The 21779-nt window shown below is 39.7% G+C and overlaps 1 protein-coding gene across 1 annotated transcript in view; it reads left to right on the top strand.

The window, feature by feature from the left end:
- Positions 1-6153: 6153 nt before the first annotated feature.
- Positions 6154-21779, top strand: part of KCNN2 (potassium calcium-activated channel subfamily N member 2) — a 71285-nt gene continuing 55659 nt past the window's right edge. Inside the window, exons 1-2 of the mRNA XM_066181408.1 lie at positions 6154-7317; positions 7503-7598. Of these exons, the coding sequence (XP_066037505.1) occupies positions 6154-7317; positions 7503-7598 (1260 nt within the window). The remainder of the gene's footprint in view (positions 7318-7502; positions 7599-21779) is intronic.

Genomic DNA, 21779 nt, shown 5'->3' with positions numbered 1-21779 from the left:
GTCAGTTGGGGTCACCTGTGCCAGCTGTGACTCCTCCCAGCCTCCCATGCACTCCCAGCTTTCTCACAAGCATGGAAGTACAAACCACAGAAAAGAACCTTGGCTCTGTGTAAGCCCAGCTCAGCAATAACCAAAACATCTCTATAATTATCAACCCTGTGTTCAGCACAGGTCCCAAAACAAAGCCAGAGTGAAGAAAACTAACTCTTTCCCCAGCTGAAACCAGCACAAAAATTCTTAAGCCCTTTCACTTTAAAATTAGTTTTAAAACTGTCTAGTCTTTTCCTCAAAAACACAGCAAACTTTAGGTTGAGTAATATTGAAATAAGGGATGAAGTAGAGAAGTGAAAAAAATTATACTTCAAGGAATGCAAATTTTATAAAACTTTCCATCAAGTTCTGGAATATCACTTCAACTAGTTGTTTAGTTGTACAGATTATCCAGATAGAGACAGCTTGAAGCAGAGGCTGTTCAAGTAATTCCCTACTTTGATAGATGCTTCACTGTCTACAACCACCTCACTCAGAAGTGCTCTCAAGCAACTTAAGTGTCCTGTTTCCTCTGCAGCAGGGAAGGGTGAGAAGAAGAGGTAATGTGAAAGGTAGAGGACGGGAGAAAAAGAGGTGCTGCATAGGAATTAGGAAGGAAAGAAAGCTCTGCCCTCAGCAAATGCTTTGCTCCTCTTCCCAAACTCACTTCTCAAACCAGCCATCTCATAAATTAGAAAAACAAGCACACAATACAATCAAGTGTATATTGAGTAGCAATTGTAACTGCAGGTAACATAAAATTGAACATTTGCTTTCATCTTTTCCCTGCTTCTATTTATTTCGCAAGTGCATAAACTTTCCAGCTTGTTAAGAAATTATTTCTGCAAGCAGGACCACAACATACAATGATATTTGTGTGTACTATGAGCGCATCCAAAAAAACTTTAGGTGTGATGATGAAAGCAATAAACTAACAGACTTCGTGACAAGAGATTTGAATGTGCTGTGGAAATTACAGTCTTCCAGGGTATCAGGATTGCAGGAAAAAAAGAAAAATCTTCCAGTAAACACAAAGAAGCAACCCTACATTTTATATATGTTTTGAATTGTGATGGCTTCTGACTGGAAGAACCTACCATTAATTTGAAAGCACTCTCACACACCTGATAAAAGCATTGTCCATCTTTCACATTTTACAACCTAATAAGGGAATTTGTTATTAAGTAACCTTGAAGAACCTTCCAAATAGTACAAAGGACAATGCAAATCTACAGCAATTCTGTTCTTAAATCTAAATGGAGCACTGATGATAAAGTACCTATGGGAAAAAAAAACCAAACCCAAACCTTATTTTTAAAATATGGCAAATTATTTATTTAGAAACAATTGCTACATGAATCACAAATTACATATTTTATTGAGAGAAAAAGCACGGCTAACATTCACCTCTGTAAGGTATAATCATTATATTTAGGTGTAAGTGCTGTCTCACTGGATTTGACAGGTCAAAATGCCACAAAAACTACATTCTGCACAGATAAAAGTAAATTCTTACACTTTATAATCCATACACACTAAAAGTCACTCAGTGCTCTTGCATAGGCTGAAATAGGAAAAAAACTGCTTTAAGTTAGCATTTCAGTAATTGTACTGTAATCTGAGTTCTGTTACAAAACTGCAGTTTGTGAGAATAATAAAAGGCAGTCTGATTAAAGATAATTTAAGAGTAATCTGCTGACCACCTGTATCAGCTGACTAAAACAGTATAAATGTTGATACATTTAGCTAGCTAAGAAATTCTTTAAAGCTGGCAGTATCCTTTGATGATGACAAAAAAGCAGAGGCAAGAAAGGAAGTCATTAGGTTTGTGTGACCTTCAAGTAGTATAAAAAAATCCAGAAAAAATGGGAAAGTGAATTAAGTGAAGAAATATTTTGACCAGGTATTTTTGGACCATATTCAATATTTTCAATAAGTATTTAAAAAAAATAGTGGAAAAAAATAAAACCCCGATCCCTTAATGCCCCTCAACTGGAGGAAGGGCACGCAGCAGCATGCAGCAATTCTAGATATTTCTTACGCTACATCCCTATGAATGAAGACAGCCCCACTCTTGAAAACTTTCATTACTCTTTTAGAGCTGTTGTCAATCCAGTGTCCTTATGTGCCACATCCTACATATCCCACATTACAAATGAAGTTTTTAAACTGGAGTGAAAATGCATTTTCGTTGGTGGTCTTGCTGGAGAAGCAAAAGAAAGTACAGATTAGTCAAATTGTACAAAATTGAAAGTAGAAACAGCAAAGCACACATCCTCCTAATACACAATTGCATTATCTGTATGGAGTCATAGTATTTTCCTTGTCCCATAAATGTGCAACGTTATCAAAAGGTCCTTGAAATAAGCATAGGTACAGCAGAGGTGGTATTATAGTTAGGGTATATAATTACATGACACCAGATATTCCCTGGGTGAATGTTAGAGGTGTCTGGTGGGTAAAACGCCCTGTCAGACAGTATGGAAAAGGTAATTTACACACGTGGTTCATATGGTTAGTTTCCATGTCCATCATCTCAGCAGCTATACCGCAGTCATTTGGTATTGTCTCAAAAGCATTTTTCTTGCTGTATAGATACCTTTGAATGATCTTATATTACCCTATTGTTGCTGGTGTTGTCTCTGTTTTTATTAATGTGGCTCTGCTTTCACTGAATGGCACCTTTCAGTGTAATACTGAGCTCTGCAATGCTTGTTTGTTGGGTTTTTGGTTTTTTGTTTTTGTTTTGTTTTTTTTTTTTTTTTTTTTTAAATTGGACAAGGCATTTTCCCTTTACTGCTTTCTAAAAAACCCCAGGTGCTGTGAAGAATATGCTCTGAGAAAGGAATTTTCTAGGCTTTTTTTCTTTTTTCCTATTTCATTTCCTTTAATTTACTGTCTTTCTATATTTTTGACCTTATTATGAGTCCAGAATTCTCAGTTATTTTAACAGGAGTTTGGCATTAGTAGGGGCAATAGGGTAAAAAGCCAAAGTAGCTTTCTAATATATTTTATTGTAGTCTGTAGGTGCTGTATCTCTGTTGGATGTTGCTATGTGAGCTTTTCAAATGACCAGACAATACAAGTCACTTCAAATATTTCATAGTGGCTTTTATCCTCGTCAAAAATCTGATTTTTCTTGTCTCTGTTGTGTTTCCTGTCCTGTTGTTAGTACAGTTTTGCTCAGGACTGCTCGGCATTATTTATTTTCTTCCTTGCAATTAGAAAGGCTACAAAAAAAAAATCTGGTTTTTGAGTATCTCCATTAATCATAATTATCAAGTGTGTATCTGCAGTAACTGTTTCTCTCTTACTTAATATTAAGGTGTGCATGCACATGCATGTAGACACACCCGTGTAAAACGTTTTTGGCACAGCCGAAACAGGCCCTATATCAATAGTAAGAGCAGTTCCACCCAGTATACAATGAAAAGGTAGGAAAAAACCCTCTTTATCCCAAACAGATAATGTTTTCTTTCATAGGTGTTTACTGTTACCATGTTAGCATGATTTAGCAGTTCTGAGCTGATACACTAATTAATGTGTGATATGAAAGAATGTAACAGTTCAGTTCACATGAAGAATAGATTTTTTTTTTGTGAAAACAAAATACACTCAATCTTGAAAATGAACTTGAAAATTATTTAGCAACGGAATATAGAACAAATAGTTAATCTCTGCTCTTTCTCATTAATCATGCCACAGAAGGGAAGATTTACCTATTCAGATCTGGAAATGCAAACTCCACAATTCTTAGTTTATACCTTGAAATTGTGATAAAATATCCAGACTACACAATGAAAATACAGTGAAACGCCGGCTGATCAGTTTTCTAACAAGCTGTGTGATGAGTATGACCTCTTGTGTTAGACATGAGAATATTCATTTTTTTGTTCACTCAATGAAACAAACAAGCAACTAGACCAAATATCTAAAAGCTTGTTACAACACTGTCCTTGTATTTCAACAAATAAACAGGATAGCAGGAGTAGAGGAATAATATTTGGGACTTGCGACTTCTAAATATAATTAGAAAAATAAATGCAATCATTTCCCCACAGAACAAAGATATCAAATATTTTAGTATAACAAGACCTTAAAAAGGTATATTTTTTTTTCTTCTTCACAATTCTAATATAAGCTTTCATGACTAGAGTAGATGAAGTTACACGCCAGAGTTTCGGTGACTTCTAAATAAAACATGGAGATTTACAAATTTCTTAAAAGGCTTTTCAAGGTAAACTAGGTCATGAGAATTTATCTCCCGGTAAAATGAAAACTTAAAGGAAAGTACCTTTAAGCAAAATTAAGGGACAAAGCATAAGCAGAAAAGGGAGAGGAAACCTTGTCCATCTAATCTTTAACTAGTTCACAAAACATGTATTTTGAAAGCATACTTCAGCAAGACTTTTATTTACAGAATAGTAGATGTCCAGGTTCCCCTGGGATTTTAATTTCAGATTCCTAAGATTCATATGTGTTTCAAAACACAGGCAAAATGGCACCAGTAAGACAGAATTACAGCACTTTATTTTTTTTTCAAGGAAAATGGAACATGTGAAGTTGTGTTAAACAGCCTATTCATTCTTAAAAATAAAACCAATTTATTTATCTTTTATCTTGGCCATTGGTGTTCAGGGAAAATTAGTGTAATATTGAGCATCCAGATACACTTTTGTGTAACTTAAAAACTAAAGTATTTTGTCATTCATGCAATGAATTATGTGTGGATTTTTACTCAAGAGTTGGTTGTAACGCAGATTTTATTTATCACAAGACATTATGATTTTGTGTATCGTATATATTCCCACCTATGAATGCTTTTTTTGAAAGAACATACTATGTAAACGTAAATGAATTTTGGTCTGTCTCTAAAAAATTTATCTGTATTGGTAAACCATGATATTTACTACATTCATGAGGATTGTTTCATTGTGTGGGTGATATGTGTGCTTGCTTTAAAACCTACATCCTGATTAGGAATTAACTATTAAAATTTTACAACAGAGCATATTAAAAACTTTGTTAATAACACTGCCTCACTCATCTTTCTAACCTACAAACTCATCTAAGGGTTTCAAAGGAAATTGAATGTCACAGGAGACATAGAAATTACAAGGGTGCAGGCTTTTATCTGAGAAAGGCTTGGCGGATTTTGTCTAACGCTGCTGAGAGATAAAGATGTAAGGAAATCCCCTACACTATCAAATACTGACTGGCAAAAAAAAAAAAAAGAAAATAAGCCCCCTCTTATAGTCTTACCTAGTTGAGAGGAATGACACAGCTGAAACAAGGCAAATCACTTGTCATTTTCATCATTCTTTCCTTAAAGAATCTTTCCTTAAATAAATGCAGAAAGGAGAATTACCTGGTGCAGCTATTGCTGGGCCTAATGGAGCTGCCGGAGCGGATTACTCAGTGGGGGCTTGGGAGGCAAAGAAAGGAGAAAAGGCAAAATGGCAGCAGACAACCAACTTCAGGACTGTGCCGGCAGTGCACAGCAGGGAGCCGGAGGGGAGCTACGTAGTGATACCGGTCCCATTTCACGGTACGGCTCCGACCAACACGGCAGAGCAGACCTCCAGCCCCCGAACCACCCCCGGCTGCCGCTGGCCTCACGCCCCGGCTGCGCCTCTCTCTCCTTCAGCTGAGGGAAGAAGGAGCAGCCGGGAGAAAGCCGTGCGTCCCCCCACTCGTCCTTTGTGACAGGCCCAGGATGTGCCGGGGAGGGCTCCCCGCCTCTGCGCCCGCGGCCCCTTCCAGCTCCCCGCGGCCCGGGGCGGCGGGCGGGGACCGAGCCCGACGCTGTGTTTTGCAGGGCGGCGGCGGCGCTGCTGGACAGCTCCGGAGCGCGACGCGGCGCCCATGTTCCGGAGACGGCGCAGATGTGAGTGGGGAGCCGGGGAGAGCCGCAGCGGAGCCCTTTCGCCGACAGGCGGGGGCGATCCCGGGAGCAGGGGCCCTCCCCGCCCCCGGGAAGCCCCGGGTTTCCGCGGCGCGGGCGGGGCGGGCGGGGGGCGAGGGCAACCCTCACCTGCGGGGGCGGGAGGCGGGATCCCCGCAGGGGGGGGCCCCGCGCTCCCCGATAACGTCACGGCCGCTCCGCCCCCGCCAGGTGACGTGATGCCCGTTGTTTTGGTGCGCCCGACCAATCGGACGCGGCGGCTGGATTCTACGGGAGCCGGGATGGGCCAGTCGTGGCGGCAGCAGGACGCTCCCCTGCCGACCGTCACGCATTGCGCAGGGTGCACCACCGCCCGGTCGTCCTGCGGCTTTAACGGCCCCGGCATGGACCCGCCGCGCCACTTCCCGGCGGGCTTTGGCCCCGAGCAGCAGCAGCAGCAGCAGCTGCTGCAGCAACAGCAGCAGCAGCAGCGCCCGCCGGCGCCACCGCACTGCCAGCAGCACGGCCAGGACAAGCAGAGCCTCCTCCAGCAGCAGCAGCCGCAGCAGCAGTCGAGCCCGTGCCTCCAGTGCAACAACTGCGCCTACTACGGGGCTGCTGCGGCAGCCGCGGGGGATAACCTGCCCCTGCTGCTCCGCGCCTCCTCGCCGCTTTCGGGCGCCTTTCGGACGCACTCCTCGCCGCTGTCTTCCGCCGCCTCCTCTCGGCACGGCAGCCAGCTGAACGTCAGCGAGTTCACCCCGTCCAGCCATGCTGGCGCGTCCAGACAGCCTCACCAATATTCCCAGTACCACCAGTGCCATAGCCTACAGCAGCATCAGGCAGCCAGCCCCAGCAGCAGTGTCAGCAGCAGCAGCACTCACCATCATCATCACCATCACCACCACCAGCACCAGCAGCGCCGGGAGAGCAATCCCTTCACCGAAATAGCCATGAGCAGCTGCAGGTACAACGGCGGCGTCATGCGGCCGCTCAGCAACCTGAGCTCGTCCCGCAGGAACCTGCACAACCTGGACTCCGAGTCGCAGCCGCTGCAGGCGCCGCTCGCCAGCCCCACCGCCGCTGCCGCCGCCGCCGGCTCTGCCCCCGCCGCCGGCAGCCCCGCCGCCCCGGAGATCGTGGTGTCTAAGCCCGAACACAACAACTCCAACAACCTGGCCCTGTACAGCTCCGCCGGCCCCGGCCCCGGCACGGGCAGCACCAACAACGGCGGGGGCAAGTCCAGCAAGAAGAAGAACCAGAACATCGGTTACAAGCTGGGACACCGCCGGGCTCTCTTCGAGAAGCGCAAGCGCCTCAGCGACTACGCGCTCATCTTCGGCATGTTCGGCATCGTCGTCATGGTCATCGAAACCGAACTCTCCTGGGGCGCCTATACCAAGGTACCAGCTCCGGCGGCAGCCAGTCCCACCGCCCGCGGCCCCCGCCGCGTCCCCGTCCCGCGGTGTCCCCGCTCGCTGTCCAGTGTCGCGGTGCCGCCGGCCGCCTCCTCGCGCCGGGATAGCGGTGGGGCGGAGCGGGCCCCGCGTATGGGTCTCTGAGGAACGGCGGTGTCTTTCTTTTGCAGGAGTCTCTGTATTCCCTCGCTCTGAAATGCCTTATTAGCCTCTCCACGATTATCCTGCTCGGGCTCATCATCGTGTACCACGCAAGAGAAATCCAGGTAACGCTTCCTTCTGTGGGTCAGGGAGCACTGCTAGCTTCGGGGGGGGGGGGGGAGGTGCGAGGCCGTTTGTCCAGGGGAGCCGTGGTGGTAAGTAACTGGGCACCTCCTGCCGCTTCAAAAAGCAAACGTGGTCTCTGCAAGCCTGCCGAGATTGGTGAATCGACTTCAGCCCTGGAGACAGTCACCAAACGACAGTCAGAGAGGAGCCAGGAAGCCCTGCCTGCTAGGGAATTCTGCCTGCTAGGGACTGTTGCCTGCAGTTGTGCTACAGGATTGCTTAGCCCTGAAATTATAACATGCTTTCTTAGGTGATGTACCTGTCGTCTCCTGTAGCAGATGTACAGCAATAGTCTTTTATTTCCCAATGACTAAATTTCATGCTGTGCATTTTCTCTTGATGGCAAGATTAATGGTCTTCACTGTGCAAGGTATGTAATCTTTAGTGAGCCGTCTGAGATAGGAGTATACTCTAGGTGAGTGTTTAAAAGGAGGAGGGAGATTGATGTTTGACTTGTTTTATTTAAAAATGCTGCAGCATCTAAGAATGAGATTAGGAAGGACAGGGGTAATGGTAAGAGGAATATAATGGTCAAAGTTATAGAATAAATTTCACAGATACTGTCACAGGTTCTGTCCAGGTGACTTAGTCCTAATTTCATTGCAATTTTTTTACCCAGAAATTAAAATGTAGCATTTCAGCTCCACTGAACTGTACAACAGCAAAATTCAAAATTTTGAAGGGAAAAATACCTTACTCATAGATATTATAGTGCTTTTGCTTTTTTCAGATTGGAGACTCTTTGAGCTGAAGGCTGAAATGTCAGGTTTCAAGGACAATGAAGACTTTTCCACTGGTACCAGTCAGTTAAATAAAAAAATTAAAAATTAAGAATTGTATGGTACAATTCTTCTGTGCAAATGAATGCTCTAATTTCAACATAAAATGGTAGATAGTCTCCTATTTAGGGTAGTGTTTTCAAAGTATTATGTCACTGAAGACTTTTTGCCAAATTGAATCCTGTTATATAGTCTTTGCACATACAAAACTTCTTTTCCTGGCTCAGAACCCAGTTTTTCTGCATTAAAGGCAAAGATATTGAATGCTGTTTAATGATATTGTATTGAATAAACCAGTGTTCTGGAGAGAGAGCAAATTTATAAACTACAGGAGTACTGATGAACAGGTTTCTTTATCAGTATAAAAATTTAAAAGTAGCACTCCTGCAGTGTGGGAGTCTTCTCTGGTGTATCTTCCCACAAATGTTGCTTCAGGCATGAACAGCAAAGCTGAAAACAAGCTGTCTGTGAATGTTTAAAATATTCTATACATTTTTCAGAAACTTTAAATGAAAAAAATTATGGAAGATAATAGAATAGTTGTAGGTCCATGCAGATCCCCCGGCTTGTACTGACTAGTTACTCCAAGATTCAATTGTTTGTTGGTTTTTTTCAGGTAAGGACTTTAAAATTTTCATTGTCTTAAGAATCAGATCCCTTATGGATCAGAAAAAACATCTTTAAAAAAATTAGTCATTCCATTTTGTTTGTGTTTTTTTTTTCTTGTTTTTTGGGGGGGGGGGGGTTGTATGACGTAATCATGGTTAATATCGTTTTCAGTTGTGCCAGACAGAGCTCAAGTATACCTGCCTGTAAAGCAGCAATACCCTGTGTTTTAGAATGAGAGACACCAGAAACTGCAGTAGTCATGACAGTGCCCCTGGAGGAGCTGCAGCTTCAAGGGCTTCTGTCATTCACATCAAAAATGAAAATAAGTTCTCTGTTTCAAGGAGTTTGTTAGAAGAAAAGGATGTAGTATCTTCTGTAGCTGTTAGAAATCTGCTCACTTTTGAATTTAAGCATAGTATATTTTTCTGCACACACTTGACTTTTAAAATATAAGATGATGAGAGTGCAGGGCAAATGCTATGTCAGTTGTATGGTAAGAAAATTTATGTTGCACTAGGCACCTGGAAAAAAAAAAGTATCATTAAAATCCCTTGGCTAAGTACAAAATGCACATAATGTTCTCCAGGCAAAAGAAGATACTGTGGAACCCTGATAATGTAATATTTTTAAAATAACCTTTAAAGCAGACTGTTTTCTGAAGGCAAACATGTCATTAATTCGAGCAAACATTCTGCTCTGTGCAGAAGAATGAATAAGGTCTGTAGAACATAGCCCACAGATGGTTGGTTGTGTCCTGGAGGACTTTTTGCACCAGCTGTTTGTCTGTCCTGTTCCCGTTGGAACATCCTTTCCTGATTATTATCTGAAACATACTTAAATATCTGTTATAGTATAAATAAGCAGGAATTCATTGAGAAGGGAAAATTTGTTCCATAGAGCAGAAGAAGGTGGCTGTATCCAGCTTGCAGCTGTGGTGTCTTTCATATTCAGGTGCGAGCAAACCAACCTAAGAATGAGTAGATTTTTCTAGAAAGCACGAAGAAGGAAAAAAAAAAAAAAAAAAAGTTGGGAAATAAGGATCTGACAGCTTAGTAATTATTACTGGTTGCAGGATAAATACTGGCTGAGAAACTCCCGGTGACCTAAAATGCTGGCAAGTGGAAATCAGCTTTTTTGTTCTTTTCAGTAGTCTTTGACCTTGATTTATTGGTAGGAAGATCAAACAGCCATGTTGCAAGGATTTCCATGGGACAGTACCTAGCAGCAAAGCAGGTGGCTTTAGTCTTCTACTGAAGTGACATTGCTTGTATGTTTTGTTTTGAAAACAGTCAGCCAGTTCAGCCAGTCTCTAGAGTTTGCCTGCCCCAGACTTGCTGTATTTTTAAGGGAGTTGGAAGGGAAGTTTATAAAGATTTGCCAGAATTCTTCCGAGAAGTGATACAGCAACGTAAGACAGCTGAGTTTTCTCTTCGTCTTTTCCCGCGGTCAGACCGTGATGGATGTGCGGCGAGGGGCTGGAGCGCCTCGGGCGCGGCTGGGGCCGTGTCCCGGCCGCCGATTCAGCACCGCAGACAGCTCCGCGCGGAGCGCCCGGCTCCGGCGGCGCATCCTGCCGGGCCGCCGGAACCTGGGATCCGCGCGCCTTTGTCCGGGGCTTCCCGAGAACTTACACATAGCTCTGCATCTGGCAGACCAGTCTCCAGTAGGGTGGTAACAGCACTGTTTAGACAAGGCTAACACTGTAGGGATGCTAAGTAGTTTTGTGAAATACTGGAACTGTTTAAATATTTTCCAGAAATATGTTTTCAGTGGTGGCACTGTATTAGTTATCCTGTATAACTCTAGGAGTAAAAATGTGAGCTGTTATGAATTTTAATAAGTGTGAGTTAGTGTTCAGAATACGATGAAAGTCAGTTGAAAACAGTTGGATTCAAATGTTAATTCATAGCTTAATTTATCATTTCCAGAAAAGATTATAAAATTTGTGAGCAAGTTTGCTTCAAATCCTTTCCCCTTCTAGAAAAAAAATCCTACTGAACAACAATAACAAAAACTTGGATTTAAGGCTAGTGAGAACCCCAGAATGTGTGTTCAGTTTTTGTTCCATTTTTGTCATGCCTATAATGCTATTAAAAATATTACACTTGGGAGATAATGAAATATACATTTCTCTCTCTCCAGGCCTTTGTGGTTGTTGATTCAGTTCTTCAGAACAAGTGCTTTTTGTTTGAAAGATCAGTGGGAAAAATGTAATTCGTCATTATCCCAGCCTAGAACAGGTATTTCTCTGACTGTTACTCCAGTTGAGAGTTTGAAGAGGTGAAGGAGGGAAGAGCTAAATAGACAGCATTACTCAATTATCATAATAATTTTGATGTATTAATTATCCACTTCATGCATAAACAGTTTGTTACTTAATGCTATTTTACATAATTAAAGCAGAGGCAGTATGTAACATAATTAAAATTCAATTCTTTGAGACTTACTGTTCCATTTCACATTTCTCTAGTGGAATTCGATCCATAAATAAAATGGAATTTAAGAATACCTTGAATGGCATGGTAAAGCTGCAGTTTTTCTACTTTTGTTTAAAAATTGACATCTCTGTCTGTCTCTGGTACAGTTAGAGATAGAAATGCTTTTTTACTATGCACCCCTGAATTACTACTGAGACTTTCTTTTATTACTAAGAGCAAAAGGATTAAAATCAAAAGTCTGTGAGACTGCCATTCTGAGGTCTTTAATGTCTTTTGTTGGACATTCCACCACAGCCTAGTATTTCTTGAGAGATGGTGGTCAGGGGAAGAATATGTCCACTGAAACACTTATTTAATGCTGGACTGCTTAGCGTATCATTTCTGTAAATAAACATACTGCCTGTCCTGAATAGTAGTAACCTGAGTATTGCTAACCTGTGCTGTCTCAGACCATCTGAGCCTCTTTTCCTTCTCCCTGATACAGATGCTGTCACTCACGCAGAAGCATGGAAGTTGTTGGTATTTGTTAAAGCAAATAGAAATCTTGTGTGTGTGTGTGTGTGTGTGTATCAGCTGAGGTTTCTAACCACTTCTAAAATGTATTGCTAGTTCATACCTTGATAGAACGCGTGTGGAAAGGCTTGCAAACTCCAAGGTTATGGTTAAGCTATTGCTTGCATAGCGGAGCCTCACAGGGCTGCAGGGGAAAAGCACCATCAGTCCTGATGGTTCTGAAGTGGTGGAAAAACAACGTGCTACTAATAGATTTGGAGTAAAACATTTTCAGTCTTCATTACCTTTCTATAAAATTACTGCAGCTGAGAGTCCAAATGTCTTGCTGAAGAATCAAGAATCTTCCTTTCCCTGTGCCTGAAAACTTGAAAAAATGGAACAAGGAGTATCAGGTAACAGAAAAGAATGGTAGTAAATACATAATACCTGTTTATTGTGCGAATACATCCCATAATGCATGATGGTAATAAACACAGTTTATAGGAGTTTCATTATCTTACTGGCATCAGTGGAAAGTTTTGAGGTAAAAATTGTGCACTTGCGAACAGTTAAGCTCACTTACAGTTTCTTTTCATAAGAAGTAATGCTTATTCTACAGGCCAACTTACTTATTTTTTATTTATTTTATGTATTTGTTTTATCCATGTCATCATTTCACCTTCACTGGCGTGGTATGTGTGCATTTCATGGTCTTGCTGGCAATCTTTTGGCTTCGTGTGGAGTTCAGCATGTCTTTGCTTAGGTGTATTGACGCATCAGGGTTTGCTCAGACACTGTAAATCTTCAGCTTAAGAAATTAATGAGTTAGACTAAGAGCACAGAGAGCAAGTCTGACGAAAAACTGCTGCAAATCAAGAAATAAACTTAGAGTCTTATTTAGCCTGGTTTGAAGTATCTTGAGAATTAGTGATTTTTTTCCTAATTATTCTAATGGACTTTGTGTCAAGCAACAACAAACTCATTGTGTGGCAGTTGATCAAGGATATGGTAACTTCATGTGCAGATTCAAAAATTCCCTTCTACCAATTAAGTTTAATACATGTTTCACTTCTGTAATGAACAGCAGAAAATCACACAGGAATACAAGGACACCATATTTGACAAATTAACAGCATATGTGTCAGGTTAATGCCGTAGAGTATTTTTGTGAAAACAGTTTCAATTTTTTTCAGTACATTTTTGATAGTTTGTATGTGCAGATCCTGTTGATGTAGGAAGCACTGCAGGTGCCCGTTGTCTCTGAAATGCAGCACTGCAAAGCATATGACATGGAAGGCAGGTTCAAAAGTCCTTCAATAGTGATCAGCCTTGGAAGGGGCAATAAAGTTAAGCATATATTATGCCTCTATTTTCTACAGGCTTCATTAGCTTGTAGAAGGAGATGGTACCTGGTCATCAGTACACTGAGTTATCCATTTGTCTGGTGTTGTTCTGACAGTTTTTTAATGAGGCTGTTAGAAGTTTTTCAAGACATAGGAATGCATTATGAGGTGTGAGAAGGTATGTCATTGCCCCTGTTGGAGGAAAGAACGCACAGAGAACATTTGTAACCAGAGGTCATATTCTGGATTTATATAAATTGTGTAGCTTAGCTGAAATGAATGGATACTCTGGTCTGCAGTGTTAGAGGCGTTCTCCATGCCCATCTGAACGTGAAACTATTGTACATGTCAGATCTTTCAGCTGTGAGACCTTCAGATTAGGAAATTCTGTCAGGTACTTGACTGCAGCTCTTTTTTGTCCGACTTTAAGTGAAAGAGTGCCAGAATTGATGAGTGTGCATTAATGTTTTTTTGGCTTTGGTTCTCGTTTGTATGGGATCTACCAAATGTAGTATCTTGGACTTTGAGTTTGATTTGAGATGTATTTGACATCTGTTTTGAGTGAAGATCAGAAGAGGAATGGCTGCTATTTGGGACTAGAGAATTAAAAAGGTTCTCTTTCAATCCCCTGTTGATGATGAAAGTTGTCACCTTCCCTTGGCAGAGGACAAAATATTGCTCTGAGCCTGTGAAGCTTCTTCTAAGATGTAAATTACCACTAAGAGAAGAGACTGTAATTGGTCTTGTAACTAGCCTTCAGGTAAGCTGGAAATATTGATCACTGTAAAAAACTTCTTTTATGAACGGAGAATAAACTATTAAGTGTTCAGGAATTTTGCAAGGAAGTTTTCACAGCTTTGTTCTATGGAAAAGAGAAAAGTTGCATATCGTGATAACATGCACACACACAAATAGAATTTAATTTTTCTCATTCCTTTTTTTTAAATTTAATAACTTAAACAACATTACATTGAAAAACATGAATGGAAAAACTTCTGTTCAATAGATGTGATGTGAGAAATACACAGGGAAATATTTGAGGATCAAATCCCTAATGTGTAATGAGTGCTCTAAATTGAAATGTGTCAAATGCTCTAAAGATCCAGATAATTTAGAAATTCACAAATATAGATCCCTTAGTGTGATTATTCTTCATAGAGAAATATCACAATGTATTCTTGATTCAGTTCTGTAAATTGACCTTGTTCCATTATTTTAATGAAAGCCACATGGAGAAATTTCTTCATGTGTCTGTCAGAAGATCAAAAGACACTCTCATGAGAACATGCTTTACAGCTTAGAAATAATTCTTTTGTAAAGGCAGCAGTCAGATATGAACATTTTATATTTTAAACTGTTGTGTCTGAACCCAGGCTTTCACAAACAAGTTTTCATTTACTATCATGCATAAATATTTTCACAGTTGCAGTGTATTACATATTTGTAACTTACTGTTTGATTCACTTCTTCCCGCTTGAACAGTCCCTGAAATTGTGCCCTTCATCTGTGTGAAAACAGTTATTAATAAGCATAGTTTTTTATTGACATTTTATAAAAGGGTGTGAATATTATATATTCCATGAAGGAGTAAATGGGTTCTGAAGAACAATGTTTGTATCTTCTAAGGTGCTTCCTTATCTCTCTTATTTTGTTGGAGACAGACCAATCTTTTGGAATTAAATTCCTTTTGAGGAAATTCTAAACCTTTTCATGATGGATGGAAACACTCTTATGTGTTCCATATAAAGTAAAGCAAAAGGATAAGCCTCAAATTACTTTATATTTTAAAGTCCTGCCCTTAATCTGTTTAAGAGTAATGTGCTTTTACCCCTACAGAAAAAAACCTTGTATCAAAGTGGCAGATTCCAAACTTTTTATCTATACTAATGCTGTAGAGTCATCTTGATGTATAGTGGAGAGCTGGGTTCTCTGTTAAGTGACTGACCAATATAACTCCATATCAAACTCTAATTGAATACAATCAAAAAGTTACTGAAGGCTGCAGGAACCATGAGGGTCAAAAACAGAGTTAAGAGCCTGTATAGGTGTAACTCTAAGTATAGTTCATCTTCAAAACCGCTTGTTATAAAAGGGTGTATTTGAAATAAAAAAAAAAAAATGAGAAGTAAATACATGTGGGCTCATATCTATAAATTTTATTTTCACCTGTGGATAAAGAGCTTAGTGACCTTTCTTATCTGCATTCTGCAAAAAATTATGTAACTGCCTGTCTTCAATAAACAGTTATACATCAGTTCTGTGGTTCGATGAGTAGGTATAAGATAGTCTGAAAAGAAGGAAAAGCTTTTATAACAAGCATTTATACTGTAAAAGTATTTAATTGTAAAAGGCAATTACCTGGACAATTCCTCACTTTTTTTGGTCACGTAAGGGATGTTTTTACAAAAGGCAGCACCGAGACTGACTTCAAGTGCTGTGGAAGTAATCTGGAGATGGCTTCATAGCTAGACTTGAAGCTCAGACTTGCCTATCTTGTAGTCTTATGCTCAGATCAGTCATTTGTCATGTAAATAAGACACTGTAATTGCCATCCATCTATGCCTATAATTTTCAAGAATTATATGCCTACTTTAGCAGGTGTGCCAAACACTGCAATATTAAATTAATGTAGTGCTCCACAATATGTTCTAATGAGATACTATTCTTTATGAAGCATTTTATTCCTATTAAAAGTTTTTATTCTGTCTTTCATAGCTCTGGAAGTTCTGTAGCATTGCTACAGATCTGCACAGGCGTTCGCACCTGCCCTAGAACTGACCTCTTATGGTAGTGTCTTTCACTAGAGTAATGCATTATGGAGCTTCATCTTCTGTCACTTAAGAGAACAAAGATTCATTCTAGTTGGTGGATAGTATTTTTTGTTTTGTTACAGTTTTATGCTTTTAAGACTATGATCTGTTGCAGGCAGAGAATAAGGCACATCTTTAATTAAAAATAAAAATGGGGCAGTAACTTTAATTCAGTCTGCACTGTTGCATCCACAATGTAAATAAATAGATAAATAAATAAATAAATACAAATAAAATCCATATGCGTAAGAAATCTGAATTCAGTCTGGGAACCTGGAGAACGACTGAATGTCCAGGTGTGGCTTGACAGCACAAAATAAATTAGTTCCTACCTAAAGAAATAATAAAAAATATTAGAAATAATGATCCTGAGCATTCACTGATAGCATTTAAGTTTGATGACATTTTCATCAAATTTATTCTCACTGCATTTCTGATAAAGTATTAGTCACACACAACCAGAATTTTTGTGGCTCTAGTATGTCCCATTGAGCATAAGGGTTGTGAAAATAAAAATTTCTGAAACATTTTGGACAGTAGTTTTACATTTAAATTGTGAATGGTAAGGGGGTTGACTGCTATCAGTGCAAATGTATTTGATTTCCTGAGATATTAAAAAAACAAGTTGCTTTCAGAAGAGAGCATCTTTTTTTCTGAGAGCTGCTGTAAACCAGACAGATTTGATGAAGCTGTAATATTCAAGTAGTTATTGGGCAGCAAAAAGACCTTTCTGTACTAAGATGTAGGCTAAGACATTTTCTTTCGCTGGAGGAGCAGGTGCACTCATAATTAGTTGTGATCAAGTAAAACAGTATTTTACCTATTATGAAATAGAAATAAATCACAGAATCATTAGGTTTAAAAAGACCTCCAAGTTCATCAAGTCCAACCGAACCCTAACCTCTGCTAAACCATGGCACCAAGTGCCACATCTAGTCCTTTCTTAAACATATCCAGAGATGGTGAATCCACCTGTAAAGAAACCTGTGCCTATGTTTATTTAACCTGATGTTGAAAACCGCCCTACTTGAAGATATTTGAAGTTGATCTTTGAAGCAGTTTGAAAACTTCATCTGCTACATGGTTTAGCCAGAAGCCCACTTTAGGCCTTCAAAAGAAAAAGATATTAAGTACATACCTTCTTTATTGCTGCCCCCTCAAAATTTTACTTGCCAGGATGTTGAATAACACCAAATGCCTCTAAAACACTTGAAGTTAGTGTGCAACTATGTTTATTAGGATTTCTAAATTCAGAAATACTTTAAACTCCATTCTGCTTTTCCTTCTACACAATATACTTTCCCTTATTTTAAAAGTCAGGCTTTAGGAAAATGCTTGGATTTTATATTTCTATATTTCTAGCTGTTTTTAACAAATACTTGAATGTTAAAACATTCAACTTGACTTGATGATTCCTATGGTCCTGATGTGTACTCACCCACTGTCATTTAAATAAAAATGTAATCAGTTTAAAAAAACAGCATTCAAACTTTCTCACATACCTGAAGTTTCTGTGTAATAAGTAAACACTAGAGGAGGAACTGAGAGGACAGATTTTTATGTGTATGATGTGTTGGTACCCATCATTTTTTAAAAACAATTTCCTATTTTAGAGTCACTGTTGTGCGCCTTTGGCAGAACAAATGAGTAAGCTCATCTTATTTAGCCTCACATTCAGTGTTTCTTCCTTTAACTTCTGTCTCCCCTGCAGAAATATTGCCAGTTTCTTCAGAAAATATGTTTTTTTTTTCTTTCTTTCTTTCTTTTTTTTTTTTTTAAAATTGGTTCCAGTTTTCCTAGTAGTAATGAAGCCGATCATCCCTGAAGGGAGTGAGGCCTCTCTTGCAGTGGCAGATGGCAGTTGTTTTGGGAGATGGTGTTTTCTTTGTGCAGTGATCCGTAGAAAAAATTATTTTTAGTACTGAATAAAGAAAAACAAACCCTAAATGAAGAATTGTAAAATAGTTATTTTAAATTATAACATAAATATATTGAAATGTAGATCTCTTCCCAGTGACTTTCGCATTTGTGGGAAGAATGTAGAGTAGAATTCATTCTGTGTCTTCATATTCAAAGTTTTGGAACTTCTGCTCTAGTGCAAAATTAAAGTCATCCCTTACTTTGATTTTAATGTTTCCATCCTTGTACTACTAAGTTCAGTGTAGTAGTTAGGGCAGACCTAAAAGACAAGAAGAATTTTTTTAAGAGCTTCTTGTTGTTGTTGTTGTTAGAGATTATTTTATTAGCATGGTTGTTTGTCCAATGTGGCCATTTTTTTAAATTTGTGAAAGTAGACCTAAGTGGTCTTTGCAGCTTTCCCTTTTAGATGTAATAAAGCTGGCACAGCCTTTGTGCACTCTTTTAGCAGGGAGAGTATTCCAGAGCAGGCTGGCAAAAGCACAGGGCAGTGCAGGTTGGCAGCTGATGGAAGCTGAACTCATAACAAGATGTGCTGTGGCTAGGTTAGGTTACTGGTAGGTTTCTTAAGGACTGGCTATATCCAAATAACCTTGCTCAGTCCTTAAAAAGTCTCCAGACCCCTCAGCACTTTGTGGCCTCCTCTGGACCTTCTCCAGTAGCTGCTTGTCTCTCTTGTATTGAGGAGCCCAGAACAGGACACAGCATTCCAGACATGGCCTCCCTAGGACCAAGTAGAGGGGCAGGAACACCTCCCTATCGACCTGCTGGCCACAGTCTTTCTGATGCACCCCAGGACAGCACTGGCCCACCTGGCCACGTGGGCACTGCCAGCTCATGGTCAACTTGTGATCCATGAAGACTCCCAGATCCTTCTCTACAGAGCTGCTCTCCAGTAGGTCAGCCCCCAACCTGTGCTGGTACTTGGGGTTATTCCTCCCCAGGTGCAACACCCTACACTTGCCTCATTAAGTTTCCCTGGCCAACTCTGCAGCCTATCAAGGTCTCACTGAATGGCAGCACAGCCTTCAGGTATGTCAGCCACTCCCAGAGTTTTGTTCCTTCTCTGTTATTCTTCTTGCACTTCAGTGATGTTCAGAGCTTTGTTAAGTCATGCTGCTTCTATATCTGCCTGGAGGACATTATTGATTTTCAAAGCCAGGTACAAGAGTTTTTGGAAACTTCTGATACTGGATGGAACCCATCTACATTTGGTAACTTAAGGAGCTTATTTTGATTGTTTTAAGCAGCAAAGGGGGTAGTATCTGAAGCATTAGTATAATGAAATAGCTATTAAATTAAGAACATTGTTAAAATGAAGGAATACCTTCCATAGACTTTGACTAGTAGAAACTTCTGTTTCAGTCAAGTCAATTGAGTCACATAGTGATTATCTGCTGAATATCTCAAATGAATATAGTCACCCTGAGTGGTGGACTTTTATTTATGGAGCTCTGATTTTTTCAAAGGTTCATAAAAATTCATGTAACTAAGTATCTCTCTGTTGATTACAGATCTGAGGAAGCTCAGCTGTGATTGTTCAAGCAAGACTCCAACAGAATTATACTAGAAAATTGTTTTGTGAAATATCTGTTTAATAATGAAAGTGGAAAAAAAAGTTTTTGTATTAATTCTGTTTGCAATCTATTATTAATAGTGAGCTCATTATCTAATTACTTTGATTTTTTAATATATTTATAAACTTTTGATAACTTCTTACCTCAATCCATAATTATGCTTTTCTTTGGGGGGGTTCTCTGTATCATTGGGAAAGAATACTGTTATCTTGGAATGTCTTTTCTATTTTTTTCCCTTTGTAGTCCTTGGATTTTGATTCCTAATACTATTACCTGCATAGAAAGTAATGACATTACTAGGAGTGTCTCATCTTCTTTGGGGGCTTAGAGCACATATATGTATAAGGAGAGACCTATATGAAAAGAAATTATGTATGTCCCAGCAAGTGCTAGTTGCTCTAATGGTCTTTTGGCATTGTAGGCTGTTGCGGGGGAGAAGGGGGTGTTAATCTATTTCATAGTTTGGGATGAAGAGTACAGCTGAAAATCTGTACAGTACCATTTAAGAATATTGAAGAATGCTTCTGAATATCTTTAGAGAGAGAAAGCTAAAAAGAATACTGTCAGCATGTGGATTAAACCAGAAAGGAAATATTGGTAGGTGGAAGTTAACTTTGTGTGCTTATGCAGAATTTAACTCTATGTTTTTCATTAATTCTAAATTCCTTTCTTTCTAAAAGATCTTCATTTTTTAAAATAGTGATCTGAGGGATAGTTATTAAAAAAAGACACAAAGAACCTGGTAAGAGCATCGTTTAACACACGTCTGTTTTTTGAAGTGGTTGTGGTTACTTGTGACCTGTCAGAGTAACCAAGATGTACTGTTCAGATGTATTTTAATGTGAAATTTTTGGTACTGACCTTCTGAACATATAATTCACAAAGATCATAAATGCTCTGAACCTCTTTTCCACATCCCTTCCTGAGGTTATAACATTTAAATGCACAGTTTGAGAGAAGTATTTTGGGCCTGTTTAGCCATAAAAACACATTAACATGAGGTTTGCTTACATACATGCTTTATTTATAGCAAAATATTAATCATTATAAAAAACTAATTTTGCACAGAGATGTCAAATTTAAATTTGGTATACAAAAAATAATCTTTTTGCTGAAACTAAGTACCAGACTTCTAAAATCTTCTGTTTGAATTGGGATGTTTATGGGTGGAAGGGGGATATGTGTGTGTATGCTAGTATACATGTGTAAGTAATAAAGCAGTCTGGCTTCCTCATTTGAATGAACTAAGCATGTTTCATTTGGTAGATAGCTAGACCTTGTGGATCCATTTCTAGCGACCTACTAGAAAGTTTGGTTTTAATTCTGGATGTGGGAAACATTCTGGCAAATAAAAGGTAGCCAATCCCTCATGTCATTTTGTGAAATGTCTATTATTTGCCTTCTGTGCTTTGTATGTACAGAAGGAGTTTGATGCCTCATGACTTTACGTATGTATTAAGCCCACTAACATGTCTAATCTGTGGCATTGTACTTAGGATGAGGAGTACAGCCACTTCCAGGAGCTACTGTAGGCTCTCCAAGGTCAACAGCTTTTTGAGTAACTTGCCGACCATTTGATTACATGCCTTCCGATGACGTAGGAAAGTAATTTCCATCTCCTGGTTAGAGGCATCTGTGCTAAAGGCTTCAGATGGCAATCTCCTGTCATGACTTGAAAATGGTTTTAAATAATTTTAATTTAATGAATGCTGTGGGACAGTAACTTGGCTTTTTGGAGTAGTGAGACAAAAGGAGTATCTTTTAGTCTACCATGTTTTTCTTTTTTTTTGATTGTGTAAATGATATTTTGTGTGCCACACACTATAGAAAGAATATTGGGTCAAAAATTCTGGTAAGTCATCAATGCCAGAGGCTATATTTTGCTACTCAAAATCATAGTCCTATCAGTTCTTTTGTAAGATTTAAGTGGCTCCAGTATTTAACCGTTTTTAATTTGTGTTCTTAAATAAAACAATTACAACAATTTGCTTGTAAGTAAAGTTGATTTCCTTTCTCCAAGGAATGCTTCCAGCACTACTGCTGATGCCACTTTATCACTGTTTATGGCTTCCCTTTTACTCCTGTATTAATATATCCCCACAGTATTACAACAGGGTAGTTATACAGTTCTCAGATTTGTTCTTTAGCCTGTGAA

Source organism: Chamaea fasciata, unplaced genomic scaffold (assembly GCF_029207755.1).
Source record: "Chamaea fasciata isolate MVZ Bird 193981 ecotype frontalis unplaced genomic scaffold, bChaFas1.0.hap1 SCAF_4, whole genome shotgun sequence".
NCBI classification, from domain to species: Eukaryota; Metazoa; Chordata; class Aves; order Passeriformes; family Sylviidae; genus Chamaea; species Chamaea fasciata.
This window is presented reverse-complemented; position numbering and strand designations above follow the sequence as displayed.